The sequence below is a fragment of the Drosophila montana genome, unplaced genomic scaffold (assembly GCF_035044405.1).
Source record: "Drosophila montana isolate Dmon_TW-CO22-7 unplaced genomic scaffold, ASM3504440v1 contig_3733_1, whole genome shotgun sequence".
NCBI lineage: Eukaryota > Metazoa > Arthropoda > Insecta > Diptera > Drosophilidae > Drosophila > Drosophila montana.
The window spans coordinates 1,738,853-1,757,520 of NW_026998620.1; the positions used below are offsets into that span (position 1 = coordinate 1,738,853).

The 18,668-nt window shown below is 39.8% G+C and overlaps 1 protein-coding gene across 2 annotated transcripts; it reads left to right on the forward strand.

Moving 5' to 3' along the window:
* The first annotated feature begins 2,145 nt into the window (after positions 1–2,145).
* Gasp (Chitin binding Peritrophin-A domain-containing protein Gasp) lies at positions 2,146–18,316 on the forward strand. Of its 2 annotated transcripts, none has more exons than XM_064693710.1 (5): positions 2,146–2,357; positions 10,876–11,085; positions 11,149–11,337; positions 11,405–11,615; positions 17,538–18,316. In XM_064693710.1, exons 1-5 carry the CDS (start codon positions 2,315–2,317, stop codon positions 17,590–17,592), a joined length of 708 nt encoding a protein of 235 aa, XP_064549780.1. In that variant the 5' UTR covers positions 2,146–2,314; the 3' UTR covers positions 17,593–18,316. The 2 variants fall into 2 exon arrangements, with proteins under 2 accessions (XP_064549780.1, XP_064549779.1); XM_064693709.1 differs by lacking the exon at positions 17,538–18,316 and adding an exon at positions 11,984–12,332.
* The last annotated feature ends 352 nt before the right edge of the window (positions 18,317–18,668 follow it).

The following is an 18,668-nucleotide window of genomic DNA, read 5'->3' on the forward strand; positions in this document are numbered from 1 at the left end:
ATTCCGAAACCTTGAATCACATTTCTTGCATTTAATTGCACACATTTACAACCAATGTTTTTTTTTTTCGCAAGCGGCGCCGTTGAGTGGCCGTCGTTGACCGCCGCGCTGGGTCAGTTTTAATAGTCGCTGCAGCGGCTGCTGCCACTGCTACTGCTACTGCTGCTGCAACTGCTATTGCAACTGCAACAGCGACTGCGACTGCGACTGCAACTGCAAGTGCGAGTGGCTGGCCTACCTTTTACTTGCACGCATCGACAGTTGACGGCCTGTTTTTAATGCCAGCCCCAAGCAATGAGTGCGTATTTGTTTATATGCGAGCGCGGCGGCATATCAATTGCATACATTGCCGGCCACCGGTTGACCATCACATTGCTTTTACATTAAGAAATCATGTTAATTGCATTGATTTACATTTAATATGGTTGCGCTGAGTCAATTGACACACGGCACGAATAGCTGACTTCGTTGGGCCAAAGAATTGATACCCTGCTTGCCGGCAAATAGCCGAAGTGCGTCATTTAGTATACAGCGCTTCAAGGGGCATTCCTGAGTAATTGATTCGACGAGAAAGTAATTGCATGTTGATCAAATATAAACAAAAATATTATTATAAATATTATTGAAAATATATTGAAAATTATAAGAGTTGTTCGTACAAAACTTCTATTTTAGTCTGTCAATTCATGCAGCATCAAAGTTGTTCAATGCTTTTGTTTACTATGATAATTAAGACGAAGTTTAGTTAAGATTGAAAAACAAAATGTTAAACTTTATTTTCGATCAATGGTCACCAACCAGACAGTTAAAGCATAGAGTTTTCCCATGTTTGTTAAGTTTTCACTTAAGTGTAAAGATTTTGAAGAAATTCTTAATAGATGTATACGAACAAGATTTCTTAAGACACAATAAGGTATGCTTGTTCAACAATTCTAGTTGATGACATCTAAATAATATCGGGCTCTGATCTGATTGAATGAGGAAGAACTACAAAATGCTGCAAAATTACGGCTTGCGAAGCTATCTTCAAAATTAAGAAACTAGTTTGCACGAAAACAAAATATTCCTGTTCTACATTTTTCTGAAGAAACTGTTCAAATATATGTATATATACTTTATAGAGTCGAATATATGTGTGTGTGTATCACATTTCGTGACCAACTTTTAGCTCAGTCTGCAAGGGTATAAAGTAACATTCTACACAGACAACGCGGCGTATGCGCAATGCGCCTAGAGCTGTTGCTAGAAATGCCAGGCGCATGACTCAGTCGCAAGACAGACAATACACACGCACACACACACCCACAGACACACACACACATACAATATATACAGCCAATGAGGTGAAGTTCAACTATGAATTTCGGTTTTTTGGGTAGGTAAATAGAAGCCGTGCCCTGAGGCCGGCAGCACTCGCCCAGAGTCCCAGGCCATAATTAGCTACAAGCGTCAACAACAACTCGAAATGGATGCTAGCGTTGGCTACACACACACACACACACACACACACACACACACACACACACACACCCGTTGAACTTTCAGGTATAAAATTCCATTTGCAACCCCCGCCTCAAAGTGCAAAACGTAACGCCGCAGATCAATTGAACGTCTGGTTCGCTTTGGAGGCAGCCGAAATACAACAATAGTGCGACGCTGGCGTCGACGCTGGCAGCGCTGCCAACGACGCTGGCGGCGGCGACAGTGCGCTGCGTGCATACAAAACAAGCAACTTACAGTTAAAAGCGACGCGTCGCTTACAATTACAATTACACGCGCGCACATAGACAAGAGAGTGTGAGAAAGACAGAGAGAGAGAGAGAGAGCGAAGGCAAGAGCGAGTGAGCCAGCGCGCTAGCGAAAGGAAGAGAGATGGCCAAGACGCACGGGCGCGACAGAGAGAGGTAGCGATTGTAAAGTAACACACAAAGCTGACTGCTATGAGCCCCGCATGGCTGCGCTTGGTGGTACCGTTGCAAGCGTCGTTGTCGGTGAACGTGCGCCGTCGCTGCGAGCGGCGCAGTCAACGCCAGCTGCTGCCAGCGTCGCTGCCGCCGTCAGCGTTCTCTGGATTGTTCGCGGCTGGCGCGCATGCGCAGCGGTATAAAAAGCTCCCGCAACAGCCACAGCCACACACAGTTTCAAGTCGTCGGTCCAAGTGGTGCGCTATATCAAAGTTTTGTTCAAGTGCTGCGAGCCGCCTACCCCCCTCTACTTTAAGATTCGGTTACGTTTCGTCGAGCAACGGTTAAAAGCGTTATTACCAAATACACAACAACAACAGCAGCAACAGCAACAACAACAACCAAACACAATGAAGAAATTTATAGTTGTATTTGTGGCATTATTCGGAGCCGGTATGTATTATCTGTTAGTTATATGATGTTAAGGAGAAAGAGATAGAAAAAAAATATAAAGAGAAGAAAGCACGCTCAAGGAGCTCAAACTCTCTCTCTCTCTCTCTTACGCAATCAGCCACACGCTGAAGGACACTTGACAAAATGCTCAGCGGCCCAGTGTTAAAAAAGAAGATACAAAATGTGCTTTTTAAATCGAGTGTGTTATAAGAGCGGGCGCTTGTGCAACAGGTGATCAGGCGGCTATGATCAACTATCGCCCAGCTTGGCCCACTTTTACCAACTTGGCAAATAGCAGGCGGAAAATATGAAATGAAAAACCCAAAATAACTAAATAAATAAAAAAAAAGCGAAGGCGCAAAAGCCAAATGCAAACACCGTAAGCGTAATCGAGCTGGAGTTGGCCATGTTGCAGCAATCCCCGACTTGACGTTTACTTGCATTTTCTGTACACACACACACACACACACACTCGATTGGTGTGTATCTGTATCTATTGGTTTGCTTCGATTTCATTACCTCATCGCGAGGCGACGCCTTAAAAAGTGCAGAAGAAATTACAACAGAGCTTCGGCAGAGGTTCAGCTTGGCTGCATCGCTTACATCATCATCATCAACATCATGATGATCTTTCTTATAAATGATCTTTGGCCAGAGCTGAGCCAACTTTTAGCCACATTTGCATGACATTGACATTGAAATGCTTTTTCAATATTTGCGCAAAAAACTGACAATTTTGAAACACGTTTCGAGCCGGCTAATTGAAAAGATTGCTGCGTGATTATCGGCTTGTTTTTTTCTTTTGGCGCAGGAATTTTAAATACGCAGCAGCTGCTGGGCCACGCCCAGTTGGCCCATTAACCAAACTTGTTTCGTTTGGGCCATCAAAGTGATTTTAGCCGCAACATTGTTGACGCTTTTTCAACTGGCGAACAAAAGCAAAAGCAAAAGGAATAACAAAAAAAATCGCTTTTGGCCAAATTGCGTGCTATGCATTTTGTTGTTGTCTGACTTTTAATTGGCAACAATTTAAAAGTTATTAAACTAAACAAGAGCAACATTTAATGGGCCTAAGCAACGCATTGTCAAGTTCAAATCGTTGTTGTTGCTGTTGTTGTTGCTGCTGTTGCTGCTGTTGCATAAGAGCAGCAGCAGCAGCAACTGTTGCTCGGCGGGGCATTCAGCAAAAAAAGCAACTGGCCAAATAAGCAAACACTTGGCCCAAATGTTGCCGCAAGCATGCTAATCACGGCGATAAACAATTTAAGCGTTCAAAAGATTTCCGAAAAGCGACGCAAAACACAATAAATTTCCGCATTCGGTTGCGCGACTTTTTTACCCCCTCCCCACCTTTTTTTTATTTTTTATTTTTGTGGCGCGTTTCTGTTGCTGCTGCTGCTGGATTTTTGCATTGACTGGCTGCTGCGGTTTAGTATCAGCGGCAGCAGCAGCAGCAGCAGAAAAAGCGTAACAAATGCAAACAATATATGTGTGTGTTGCCATTTTGTTGTTGCCACACAGCAACAACAACAACAACAGCAGCAGCAGCAGCAGCAAGTCACGCTTGAAAAGTTTTTATTTTGTGGCAACAAAATCAAACGAAATGGCCAAAACACACACACAGCTGCGCGAGCTATGGCTTGCATTAGTGGCACAACAAACACACACACACACACACACACACACTCGCACACACACTCGCACACATTAGCTGGATATCTGCGCTGATTTATGGGGCCAGGCAAGTGTAGCGCGCGGGTTGGCCCAAAGTAAAAACAACAACAAATAGGAGCCCGAAAAAAAAGATGTATATATAAATAAAAATACGCCACTCGAAAGTCAATTTGCGTGCCACATTTCTGTATTTTTTTTGTTTTTTTTTTTGGCCGCAGCTCAGGCTGTCGTCGAAGCGTTAAATTTGAAAAATAAATCTATAAGTTTTCGGCGCGCGGCTCACATGGGCTAAGACGGATTTGTGGCTCAATATGTGACGCGTCAGAAACTATTCGAATATATATGACACGGATGACGCACACGAGACACGCGCCAGCTCTCAGCAACAACAGCAACAACAATATCAACAACAACTGCAACAACAGCAATAAACATTAGGCAAACAATTGAAAGGCAGATTAACCCACATATGTGGCATGCCGGCAGCTATGTGGGCAAATATTTAAATATCATTATGGCGCTATAGGGCAAAAACAGTTTTTGGCCAAAAGAACAAGCGCCCGAAGAAGGCAACAACATTTAGCGGAAATGCTGCTAAAAGAGTTGTTGTTGTTGTTGTTGTTGCTAGGTAAATACCAAAGCCGAAGTGGGGCCAGAAACGAAACGAAACGAAACGAAATGAAATGAAACGTGCTTAAATGTCAGCAATTTTCTTGATTTATATGGCCGGCAATGTCTTGGCGCTGGCAGGGCCCAGACAACAAAGGCAACAACAATACAAACAACAACAACAACAAGCCCAAATGATAGATAGTTACAAGTGCCACAAAACACCTATTGTGGAGGCAAAGAATAAATAAAAAAGAGAAACAAAATACAAGCAAAGCTCTGATTGCAGCTCTTGCGGCTAACGATTATGAGTCGGAATACATATCTATAAATATATATGTATATAGACATGTACATACTTTGGCAGCGGTCTGGCAAGGAAACTCTCAGCAGTTGGCTTCAAGTGTTTTTCGCTGGAATTTGTTGCCTTTCGAGTGGGTGTGCGTGTGTGTGTGTGAGTGTGTGTGTGCACTTCTAGTTCAATGAACTGCACTCTGTTGATATTCATATTTATGAGTCAGCGCTGCGAGCAGGCTGCAGGCTGCATGACATGAAATGCAAATTTGTCACTATTTGTCATGATATCGCTTGCAGGACACGTAGCCATAAAATTGTGATATGCATCTAGAAGGGAATGCCATAGATGACAGGCCAATTGATGAATGGCTTGATCAAACGCTGGCTTAGCTCCGACTATGCTGATCCTTAGCCATTAAATGTTAGACACGCCCAAGACAACAAAAAACTCACGCTGCAAATGCATCTGAAACTGAGTTTGTCTGAATTCTAGACGAAGTCTTCGCAGCTGTCTGCGATATGTTTTACTATCTGAAATATCGTTTAAGCTTAAACGAACGTGGAATTCGACTTGTTGTTTTAATTTTCGTATAAAATGCATTCCCTTTCCTATATGGAAAAAGAGTCGAAATGTTTGACACAAGGAAATAATTATTTGTTGGGGATGGACTTGGCTGTCTTTCCCATCGATATTTTAATCGATAGTCTCGATTCGATGTACATGCTTCAGTTCATTTAGTTTCAACTTCAATTGATTATTTTAACGATGGACTGGCACATTTTCTATTCATAATATAACATTTCAAGATTCTCTCTCTTTTAAAATTCAACTTTTACGAAGCAAGATTTATCACATTTCGATAAAAAGTGCTGAGCGAACTTGGTGACTTTTTAAAATCGTTTAATTCATGTTCTCAATACTTTTATGTGAGCTTCAAAGCCATTTAAAAATGTTCTGCTTATATAATTGATATATAGTGCGACATTATAAAAGAAGATAGCTGAAGGATCTAGTCGGAAAAGAAGCTGAAGCTAGCCTCGGGGATATGTAGTCGGTGCTAAATATAATATATGCCCAACTAAAGATTTATCGGTAAAAGCAGGTGACATAGAAAGCGAACTGATTTATATATATAGGAGAGGTACAGTGCCTGCAATGTCTCCTTTAAAAATTCAAGCTAGAGATCGTTCAGTTTTAGAGTCCCCAAAGGATTACCTTTATAAAAATAAATAAATAAATGTATGTATGTTTATATGATTTTCACCTTAGCTACCCTGCGATATGACATGCGACTAGTTATTTAAATAAATTGCGCAATTATAACTCTCACTCGCTGCCCCATTTGGGAATTATTTGAATGGGGGGCGGGGACTATGGGGGCGGGGCCTGGGGGGGCGTGGTCTGCAATAATAAATGTAATGCTCTGCCATGTGCATATCACATATCATTTGGCATTGTTGTGAATTAATAATGTAGTTGCAAATTGTGAATGTATTCATTGTTCAAGTTAAATTATTCATTTATTTGTATTATTTGCATCTTGACAATGTCTGTCATTTAGGTGAAACATAAATTAATTCAATTTTATTATTATATTATTTTTGTCTTGCGCTTTTTATTTATTAATTTCTGCATTATGAGCCGCTTTATCAGCCCGTGTGTGTGTGTGTTTGTGTGTGTACAGTTTTGGTTAATTAAATGATTATGTTAATGGACGACCGGATGAACGGCAGTAGATATAAACAACAACAACAACAGCAGCGGGAATGATATGCATTCAACCGACAAGACCAATACAATTGGCGGTTTTACTGTTAAAATGTCAATACAAATTTATTATTAAAACAAACACACACACACACTCACAGACAACAACTACATTGTTTACAAAAAACTGTAAATAAAAAACGTAATTAAGCGCTCAAAATTGATAGATAAAACAATTATTGCAAACAGCAAATTAAACAGCATGCAACATGCGGCAAGGCAATCAGTTTTGGCCAAGTAAAGCTCGGCTAATTTACGAGATTGGCCAATTGGCCAAAAAAAAAGGCGTGTGCCATATTCAAAATGCAGGGCGTGCCGCCGACCGGAAATGTCGCCCAAAAGAACCCAGAGACGACAGAACCGACAGCCGCGGCGAGTGGAGAGTGGAGAGTGGAGAGTGGAGAGTGGGTTAGTAGTATGTGGCAAGGCAAATGTGGCCGATTCTCGTCAAACCGGTTCTCGAATGCGGCCTAGAATTGAGTTTTTGCTTTCGTTTTCATTTAGCGGGGCAGCTTCTAGAACGAATTAATTAGCAGTTAAAATATTCCGCAAATGACATCAGTTGTTGTCGTTGGTTATTTATAAAATCAATCAAGGAAATGCCAAGGAAAATATGCTAAAAATTGAGCATCCAAATTGGAGAATGGTTTTTAATTTAAATTGGTAAATAAAAGATATACTAGATCATGCGGCAGGTTTTATATATGCATACTGTAAACATGGCTTGAGTACTTTTGGGATACAAAAACTCGTCATGAATCACTTTTCAGCAGATTGATTTCATATTTAATAGAAAAGTGTAATTTAATCGAGTCTAAATAAAAGAACTCACATCAAGAGAACAAATATATATACAGAACAGAACAATCCAGAAAAGAACAAATATATGAGTTATTCAGAAGAATTTACCATTATAAAATAAAATAATTATAGAAAGTGGCATTAAATAAATTAAATTTAACACAATTTAATTAAAATAAATAAAAAAAAGAGTTACAATAAAATATAAATTTTAAGGTTGACCAGAGTTCAAAAATAAAATGACTTCGTATTCATTTAATAGAATTTCTTGAGGAATAAAACTATAATATCCAAACATAATGTAAGAAAAATAAATATAATTATATATATAGATATATTTATATATTTATAAATAAATATATTATAAAATAAAGCAAAAAAGAGTAATAATAAAATAGAAATTTTTTAGGGCTGGCAAGAGCTTAAATATAAAAAGACTTCGTATATATTTACATGGAATTTCTTGAGGAATAAATCATTTAAAAAAAATATATGCTTATAGACATTGAAGGACCTTAGAAGGCAAGGTACAGCCTTTAGCGCGCTTTAGCGGCACTTTGATCAATGTCCAGTTAATTTTCATTAGAGCAAGCCGTTCACTTTTCTGCTTTGGTAAATGTTAAAATTTATTGCGTATACGCCACTTGGGCCAGCAGCTAGCAGCAGCTGCTCAAAGGTAATTGTTTAGTTAACATGTGGTATTTACGCTGCGCGACAAATGTACACACCCCCTTCCCTCACACACACACACACGCACACACAGATACACACACACACACATACATAACTGAATGTAATCATCAGTGTGGGCATGGCAGAGCAGAGTGTGTACATATGTAAGCGCATTAGTGCTGCGGTCTGCTGCTGTGGCTGCCACTGTTGCCGCCAGAGGCCGTGCCCCTTCTCCATGACGCATTTCTATTGCCTGTTTGCATTAGAGAGGGGGGGTTGCCAGTTGGGGCTGCACTTGGGTTGAATTGCGCTTTTTGTGCATTGCATTGCTTCAGTTGTTGCAACAACAAAACTAAATTATTATAACTGTTGGCTGCGTACACTCCGAGAGTTTGGCTTTGTTTGTTAGTTGTTAAATGTTGTGTGTACATAGTCTCTCCCTTTCTCTCCCCTTCTTTCTCCCTTTCTCTCTCTCTCTCTGTGTGCTCAGCTGCTAAGTGCTCGAAAGTGCCTGTTTGAAATGGCGCTGCGTTTGCAGGCACACCTGAGCTGGGCAGCCGCATTAGAGCTTCTGTTCAAAACCAAAAACTGTGCCCTGAAAATTACTCAACAAGTTGTATGTGCATAAAATCTTTATTATTTTTGGTCTTTCCAAAACTCATAAACAGAGCAAAATTGCAAAGAGTAAATTGTTATTATATTTCACAATAATTGCTGTCTGCCAAACTCTTGTTTTAATAGTTAGAGCCGCAACAACTTATTGTTTTCTTTTTTTTATATGTTTTTAACTTAAAAGCATAAAAAGTGGCAAGAATAAATAAAGTTATGTGAGATTAGATTACTTTATGTAAATCTCTAAAATATTTGTTGAAAAGTTTTAATTTGTTTTCAAGCAGAGGAAATTGGCGAAGAAAAATTAACCTAAATAAATTGTTAGTATATCTATACTTTATGCTCATATCTACTTTGAAATTTATAACAAAATTATTTTAGTCATACAATAATTTAATAGTTTTTTTCCTTTAAACAACACTTATGTTGCGCAGTGTTGGGAATTATTGTAAAAAAAAAGTTCATATACAAATTTATGAAAATACCAATTTTGACTTTACTCTCTACAAATCTCTTGCTTATCATAAAACTGACTGCTGATTAAATCTAAATATCTCCATAATTAACAATATTCGAGCAAACAAGTGAAGGGTCAGGGGGGGGGGAGAGAGGGGGAGAGCATGTTTATTTTAATTTATAATGCAATTGACTAACTGCTCCCAACTGACCCGCTGACCAAAAGTGCGAATAATAAATATGAGCCCAACATTTATAAAGGTGTGTGTATGTGTGTGTGCGCGTGCAGTTGATGAGTGTGTTTACACACACAAACACACACACAACCGCACACACAGCTGTAAAATAAATTCCATATGAAAACAAAGTTTTTAATTAAATTCTGCAAATAATTTGATAATCGCCAACGGTTTTGATTTCTGTTGTGCACAACCAAAAACTTTTATGTATATTAAATTTGATATTTGATTAGTTTACACAACATGAAAATTGCATGTTGTTTGGTTTATCAAGAGTTGCTTCAGGCTTAGTATACTGTTTTTTTTCTCCCTCATATATTTATTTATTCTTTTTCCAATCTTTTTGGCCTGCTGCCCTGGGAGGGGGGGGGGGGGGGCGTGGCAGGTGTGGCAGGCTGCACTTCTGATTGGGCATTTGTAGCCCGACCGCAGTTTTGCGGCTTTGCAATTAGATTATCACACAAGGGGGGCGGGGGCGTGCCAGGGGCCAGGGGCCAGGACACTTGCGTTTGTTCATTTTGTTGCGAATTCGTTTGGCAAATGTTAAAAACGTGAATAATTATTTGCTGGCTGCTGTTGCCATTTGATTTCGCTTTGCAATGAAATGAAATTAAATAGAATAAAATAAAATCAAATGCATTGCCGAGTGCAGGCTAAAAAATACCGCATTAGTTGGGGTATATAAATGGAATTTAGTTCGTTACGCTTTGCGGTTGCACTAAGCCCGGACGAGCAGCGCGACGGGCGCGGGGCAAGGGGCGCAGCTCTGACAGAGCGAGAGGCGACGATAAGTCCTTGGTGGCGCGTTTCAGGTGCTTCAACCCAGCCGCACAGGGTTCGGTGTGGATATCGATATTGTCGGCGGTGACGCTGTAATTTCATCGCCGAAAAAAAACACACAGAAAAAAGAGAAACAACAGCCAGCGCAAAAAGTAAATGCAGTTGGCCCTGAGCTGTCAACGCAACACAACACACACGTGTGTGTGTGTGTGAACGGGTGTGCGTGTGTGTGTGTGTGTATCTCAGATCTCTAGAGCTGTCTGTTGAAAGTTGCCAGCAAGATTTATTGCCAGCCATCGTCTGGGACGACTTTTTAAAGTGAATGCCTTTTGCACAAGTTGACAAATTGTTGTGCGTATATGTGTGTATCATGTAAATACACACATATATATATGTATATATGTGTGTGTGTGTGTAACAATTAGCCGCCCATTTGGCATTGGCCATGCAATTACTCAGGGGGCCACTTTGGGGCCTATTAGGCGCCACGCCTCGCTGTGCCATAAATAATGCAATTGATGCAGGCCAACAAATTGATTTCGATTAGTTTTAATATTTTTATGCACTCGAGTCTAATTGGACACTTTCTCCACTCTTGCCACACTTGCAGCTGTCGCCCAACAGAGCTTCAAGTGTCCGGATGACTTTGGCTTCTATCCACACGAGACGTCCTGCGACAAGTACTGGAAGTGCGACAATGGCGTCTCCGAGCTGAAGACCTGCGGCAACGGCCTGGCCTTCGATGCCTCCGACTCCAAATTCCTCACGGAGAACTGCGACTATCTGCACAATGTCGAGTGCGGCGAACGCTCCGAGCTAGGTGAGTTACCACTTAGACATATCTAGTCTGGTGTCAGATCTTAAATGAATATTTCTTTGGCAGAACCGCCAATTACCACGCCGCACTGCACGCGTCTGTACGGCATCTTCCCCGATGAGAACAAGTGCGATGTGTTCTGGAACTGCTGGAACGGCGAGCCATCCAGATACCAGTGCTCGCCCGGCTTGGCCTACGATCGCGATGCACGCGTCTGCATGTGGGCCGACCAGGTGCCCGAGTGCAAGAACGAAGGTGAGTGCCAAAGCTCAACTGCCAAAGTTTTCTTTCCCCAAAAAAACTAAATGTTTAATGCTTGCAGAGGTTGCCAACGGCTTTGCCTGCCCGGCTGCTGGTGAGCTGGCCAACACCGGCTCCTTCTCTCGTCATGCACATCCCGAGGATTGCCGCAAGTACTATATTTGCCTGGAGGGCGTGGCACGCGAATATGGCTGCCCCATCGGCACAGTTTTCAAGATTGGCGACAGCGATGGCACCGGCAACTGCGAGGATCCCGAGGATGTTCCCGGCTGGTAAGTTGCCCACTTTTTGTTTGCTTTTTTTATCGTACCTTATGCGTGTATACACTATATTAAGCACTTGGGTTTTGCTTGTTTTTTTTTCGGTTGTTAAATGTTTTTGCTTGGAAACGTTGATTTTGAGTTTCGAGTTTACTTTGCCACGCTTGCACCACAGACCACAGACCACAGTCCACCCAACAGTTAACTCAAAGCCGCCTTTTCGTTAGCACCCATCACAACAGACTCGATTCTTTCACTAACCTCTTATCACACACACACACACACACACACAGTCACAGACACACAGTCACACTCAATTACATACATTTCTCTTGGCCTATTCTCACATATGTCTTTACCTCGTCCCTTTACAATTGCAGCGAAGACTACTATGGTGATCTGGACTTGAAGAGCATCCGCAAAAGCGAGCTTCTAGCTGGATTGAACACTGAAGGTCGCACTAAGAGCGCGCCCAAAACCAAAGCTGCCACCTCATAAACATAACAACAACAACTAAAAAAAAAAAACAACAATTAAAAAGAAAAAGAAATACTATAACAAGAACAAAAAGAAACTACAACTACAACAATATCAACTCAACTCAACTCAACTCCTTTGCCCCCAACTTTCCTACTCTCACATATCACAAAGTCACCTCTAACAAATTGATAAAAAAAAAAAGAGAAAAGAAGTACTCAAAATCAATCTATTTTCTACTATATATCACATCAGTTTCCGTTCACTATCCTTTCGTTTTTTTCTTCTTTAACCTATTCATGAGTCAAATTGTTGATATATGGTATATATACATATATGTATATGTTCGGTGTCTTCCAAATTTTTGAAAATCTTGAGAACATGTTATGTAATCAAATGTGCGAACAACAAAAGTGTAAACAACATCGAGGAGAGAGAAAAATATCTTTCAAATTGAAGAGTAAAATTGAGAGATTTGTACATTTAAGTGATCTTTGTTTATAAGCTTATAATTTTATTTTATACATAAAAAAAAATACACAAAAACTAAAAAACAAAAAACAAACAAATTTAGTTATTTCTATATGACATTTATTTAAAAGCCTTTTCTGGCGACATTTTTCTTGTTTCAAGCTTCCTTTCTCATTAGCTGCCTTGCCTCTAATTGGCCAGAATATATTCCTTTAAATAAATATGTGAAGCTTCTTAAATGAAGAAAGAATTTGGGGCTTCGCTCTAAATCAATAATTTTATTTTCGGATGCATTCTTCTATGCGAATCACTTCACCTGCATCTAAAAACGAAGTCAAATCGAAGTTTCCTGGTAGATGTTGCTTTTTTCTCCGCAAATGCAATTCATTTGCAACATTTTCTGTTTGAATTATTTTAATAATAATTGTTAAGGATTTTTGGCTATAACAGACGGTATCAGCCAAATTGTATCTGTTGCCATAGCTAATCTTTCTCATATGGATATTGTTCAAGTAAATACATGAAAGAAGTTCTATTTATTTTACTTGTCCTTATTAGAAAACCACATAGAATTTGTACCTTTCCTAGAGTATTAAAAGGTTGGAGGATAAAAAACTAAGAATTTGATCCAAGATCTTTACAATTATCATCTTAAAAATATGATGGACTATGATAGTTATTTCGTAAGGCTGTAGTAGTTAAAATTGCAGTAATAACTTATTGACAATAGAGATATTCGAACTATTCATTTTTCTAACTTAAAATCTAAGATGAAGCCTTTAACTTTCATATCCTTACTCACACCAACTAGTCCAAAATTTAACAGAATTTGTACTTTTCCCATGATATTTATTTCATAAAAATGCTTCAGTTCGGAATATAAAATAAAGGGTGTGTGGCTAACTAAGGATTTTCTCCAAGATCTTGATATTTATCAACTTTAAAAGTAGATGGGCTACTATGAGAGTTATTTCGTAAGGCTGATGCTGTTATGTATATGTTAACATATTTATAGTAAACATATTTACAGAGCATCGAGATATTAATAGTTCTTATCGTTTTTCCACTCTCTATCCAATCTGAAATCAAGTCTTTAGCTTTCATACTATTCACCACTTCAAATAATCCAAAACGTTGTCGTAATTTCTACGGGATAATCAACCTGTGCCTCTTGAAGACGTACTGAAAGTAAAACCGAACTGCACCTAGGTCAAAGTTGAGTTGCCCGACCCCACGATTTGAAGCTCTATTTTGAGCAACTAGAAGTCGAACAATTTTTGGCTGGGAAAAGTACGAGCAAACTCGTAAACACTCGTAAATTATTTATAAATTTGCCATTGGGCTGTTGAGGCATGTGAGCTGGGGCCAGGGTGTTTGGGGGGGTATTTAGGAGGTGTGTCAGGGGGGGCTGGGGCAGGGGCAGGGGCATGTGTTTTTGCGCTATTTCGTTTGGCTGAGTTTGCCGTCTGAAGTCGAAGAGTCTGCAAATAATAAGTAAACAGAAAACTTTGCGACGCCAGCCATATTTGTCGCAAATGAAAAGTTGGCAGCCATTTCGACTGCCCAGGAAGTCTTTGCCAATGCGGCGTCGACAGCGGCGTCGGCGGCGACGACGGCGTCGACGTCAGCGTCTGCGTCGTTGACATCTTTTGAAATGCACAAGAACTTTGTTAATTATTCATTAGATTCTATAAACAAAAACGCGATACAAAAACTTTAAATGAATTTTCAAATTATCAACACAATTGCAGGCAGAACCAACACACAGACAGACACACACACACACACCCACACGCACACACACGCACACGCACACTAGCACGTGGGCAGAGGTGCGACGATAGAGGCGATAGCGAGGCAGGCGGGGCGGTTGGCCGCCCCACTAAATCATAAAAGTGGGCAAAACTTTACTATGCCGTTGACTTTTGGGTGTGTGTTAAAGTGTGTGTGTGTGTGCATAGCCACACACACGCACATTCGCATACACTTGCCACATTTTTGAAAGAGTTTTAAAACTAATTAAATAAAAATTATAAAACTCAAGGCGCAGCCAAGGCAAAAGGACACTTTTAGCTAGGCTGTGTGTGTGAGTGAGACTATGTGTGTGTGTGTGTGTGTGTGTGCGGGCAGAGCTTACTGGCAAATGTTTGAATGCGCGCGCAAAGGACTGCAACATTTTTGAAAATTAGTACAAAGTGGCCGAAATGCACATAATTCGCTGTTGGCCCCTGCTCAAAACTGCGGCAACAGAGAGAGAGAGAGAGAGAGAGAGAGGGGGAGGGGAGGGGATATACACACACAAATCCCGGCAAGAACAGAGCTCTTGTTATCATATTTTGCTTTCACCTGCCTTACAAGAGTCGCCTGTAGTTGTTGCAATCTCCAATTAAAAGTTGTTGCACTGGCAACGAGTCGCTTGCCCCGCACAATTTTTGTGGCGACGGCAAAATACGCCAAGCACATAAAAGTGTTTTATAAACATAAATGATTAAACAAAGTTGGACAACCCGGCTGCCACAGCAGCAACAGTTGCCCGGGCACAAGCACAAGATATTCCGGGGCAAATAGAAATAGAGTCGTGTCCGGGGCTTACAGCAGGACAACTGCTGCTGCTGCTGCTGCTGGCTTTACTGCTGCTGCTGCTGTTTCTACTGCAACTGCTGCTGTTTCTACTGCTGCTGCAACTGCTGTTGATGGATAATAAGCGCGCTTTAGCTTTCGCCATCTGTCCGCCTGTCTGCGTCTGTGCTGGCTATGAAAATCCTTTTAACGTTTTGACTCTAATTAATTTTAATGATCTTATAAACGCACAGCAAGCACAGAAAACTAACAGCAGCCAACTGCCTGCCAATACTAAGCAGCACGGACCACATAAATACACAATATGCTGGCAGATATACAGACTAGTGATCCATGCGAGAGCGCATTAGCTGGAACACAGAATAAACAATGTGCAAAAAAGTACACTAAAGTACAACTATCGCCGAAGTTTAGATACACTTTTATATAATTGCTGAACTTGGTCAAGATAGGGCTATATTAAATAGTAGTCCGATGTTGACAAGAGCTTGTGGCTGCTGGAAGAATTCTTAAATGCAACTCTTGGTTAAGTTAGCTCAAGCTACAAAAAAGTTGTTTATACAAGAACTTTATTTTTAACTGATCGTTCCTATGTGATATACTGAACCGATGTCAATAAGACTTAACTCATATGTAAGGGAGAAAGTAAGACTTATAAATGCAAGGATTCTTCAAGATATTTTCCTAAAGAGAATAGTTGTGGTACAAGAAAACGATCAACGAGCTATATATGATCCGACTTTGATATTACTTTTGCATACTTGTAAAGAGAAAAGACATATATGCAGGGTTAGATCAAGACATCTTCATAAAAATATTATCGTATATGCAAGAACGATTAATTTCTATGGCAGCTCTATGATAAAGTGCTTCAATCCGGCGTTTTTCGCCATATGCACTGCCTGCAACAGAAAAGTGAACCTACGCAGAGTTTTATACATACAGCTTGTCAGCTGATTCAACAAATGTCTCCTTATTTTATACCCTCTATGTATAGAGAGAGAGATTTATATATGCGTTACTCATTATCTGACAATATTAAAATATCATCTACTGAAAACTTGCTGTGACTGATATAGTTAAACGATATTAAAAAGCGTTTTCTATGATCTATTGAAGCGTACTTAAGCTAAATATCTGGAAGGCCAACAGAATTGTTCTATCTGACATAACATTCGCTTCTGGAGAGACTTGTAAGGAAAGATACTCAATTTTGCTTAAATATATTCAAAGCCCAAAAAGTTGTTCCTACTAAAACTCTCTTTCGACCGATCGTTTCTATGGCAACTATACATAATATACTGATCGACTCTGGTTGAATCTGATATATAAACTGATAGAAAAAAGCGAAACTTTTATTTTCTTCCAAGCGTCACATATTCCTCGACACTTTTGTAATACCCTTTTAGCCAGAGAGTATAATAAATAAATTTTATATAAAAAAAAACAAAAAGATGGCCAAACAATTTCCGTTCATATTTTTGTAGCTTAGAATGCCATGTCCTGGGGTTTTGCCCAATTCCATTTAATTTAATTTAATAGCTTTGCGCATTTTGTCATTTGCTGGACGAGACCAACAGACAAACAGACCAACAGACCAACAGACCGTTAGACCACATCGCGCATTTTCTATGAAGAGCGCTGCGTGCATGTCCTGCTGCTGCTGTTGATGCCTGTGTGCCTGACAGCGTCTGCCCATTCCCGGAGACCGCCGCTTTAAAGGCAATTTGCTGTTTCCCTATGGTCTTTCTCTGTGTGTCTGTGTGTGTGTGCGGTTGATGTTGTTGTTATTGCGGGATGCCAGGAAACAAGCGAGCATCTTCTTTTAATCCTTGATGTCCTGTTGCTTTGCCCTTGCGCCATCCCATTCCATTCAGCTGACTGTGACGCAAATCCTTGTACAGTAGCGTTCGCCTTTTCATCAGAGCCTCGCCACTCGCCACTCGCCACTCGCCGGTCGCCACTCTCTTAACAAGTTTTTAACAATATTATTTTTTTTAATTATGGTTTTCATAAAAAAATCTTTTGTTGATTTATTAGACAAAGGACGGGCACTTCAGGCGGGGCATAGCTTCATAAAAGTAGCAATCTGAATGTGCCAGCATACCACCACAAAGCGTCGACAACAAAAAATGTGTACAAAATCCTCTCTCTGTCACTTAAAATAATTTTGGCCAGCTAACCATACACACACACACACACGTTCAGACTCTTGTGTCAAGCGTGGCAGTCGCAACAGCAGAAGAATTTAATTAAACAAATCAACGCAAAGCCAAACCAAAAATTAGTGTATATTACGTATACGCAGCGTAAAACAAACAAAATTTATATTTATGCATGTTTCCTTTCATTCCTTTCTCTTCTTTTTTTTTGTTTAAATATTTTGTGTTTTTTTTTTCTTTATAGCGAGGATTACTACGGCGACGTAGACCTCAAAGCTTTAAAAAAATTGGGCTTTTAAATAATACAAATGAAAAATATTAAAAAAAAATAAAGAACAAAAAAATAACAAAGCACACAAAAGCCAAGGCAGTTGGGCCAACATCCAGAAATCGCGACGTAATGAGCAAGAAGCCGGCAGCCAGGAGCCAAGAGGAGCCGGGAGCCAAGAGGAGCCGGGGGCGAGGAGCGAGAAGCCGCCATAACAGCGGGTTGAAAAGGCTTGCCACACAGCGTTAAGTATGCACAAAGAATATTAAGAAATACTTACACACACACAGACACACAGACACACTCGCACACACACACACATATATTGTTAAACAGTTGACTTTAAAGACTGAACAAAAGTAGAGACAGCGAAGCCTTAACAAAATATATAGAATGAAAGCCCACAAGCGAATCGAACAACATTTAAGTATTTAGTAACCAAGACAATAGCTTAAAGAACAACGCATACTAAATCTGTACAATATATTATTATGCTCACATATATTTGGCTTCATTAGCATTCGCCAGCAAACCTCACCCCAAACAAAAACAAAAAAAAGAAAAGTCGTAGTTATTAACAGAGCAAAGCTAAAGCAGCAAATGGAAGCAAAGTCAAATTTAAACTTAACTTATTAACCAAATGTCAAAGAAATACATAAACAAATACACAGCCGAAGCACATAATTATATGCAATGTATATAGCTGCAATTTATATATTAAGTTTCATACAAATAAAGGTAAACATTAAAATAAATATTGAACAACGCATTTGTTTTAATTGGCAAATAATACTAAAGGACGCCTGCCACTGTGTAAATACCCCAGAGCAACAGGACAATATGACAAAGAGAATAACTCAATCTATATATAAAAGAATTTCTCCTGACTTAATTACCGAATCAAAAGAGCTGCGCGTCGAACCAGCATACGGCAAGTCGCCGGTTCAAAGTCTGCAAAAATTGGTTTGTTATATATTTGTTTTGTTAATTGCTAATTCTTCACAAAAGAGGAAAAAATGGAATTGAAAACCATTCAACAAAAATAAATAACTTCAGTTTTTTGTATGTTTTAACACGTTAAATGCTGTCACATAAATTTTTAATAGG

Excerpts from the sequence above, each read along its gene's own strand:
- Gasp (XM_064693709.1), top strand. The coding sequence starts at position 2,315 with ATGAAGAAATTTATAGTTGTATTTGTGGCATTATTCGGAGCCG. Across the intron at positions 2,358-10,875 it reads TGTGGCATTATTCGGAGCCG|CTGTCGCCCAACAGAGCTTC; the intron begins GTATGTATTATC and ends CCACACTTGCAG. Across the intron at positions 11,086-11,148 it reads CGGCGAACGCTCCGAGCTAG|AACCGCCAATTACCACGCCG; the intron begins GTGAGTTACCAC and ends TTTCTTTGGCAG.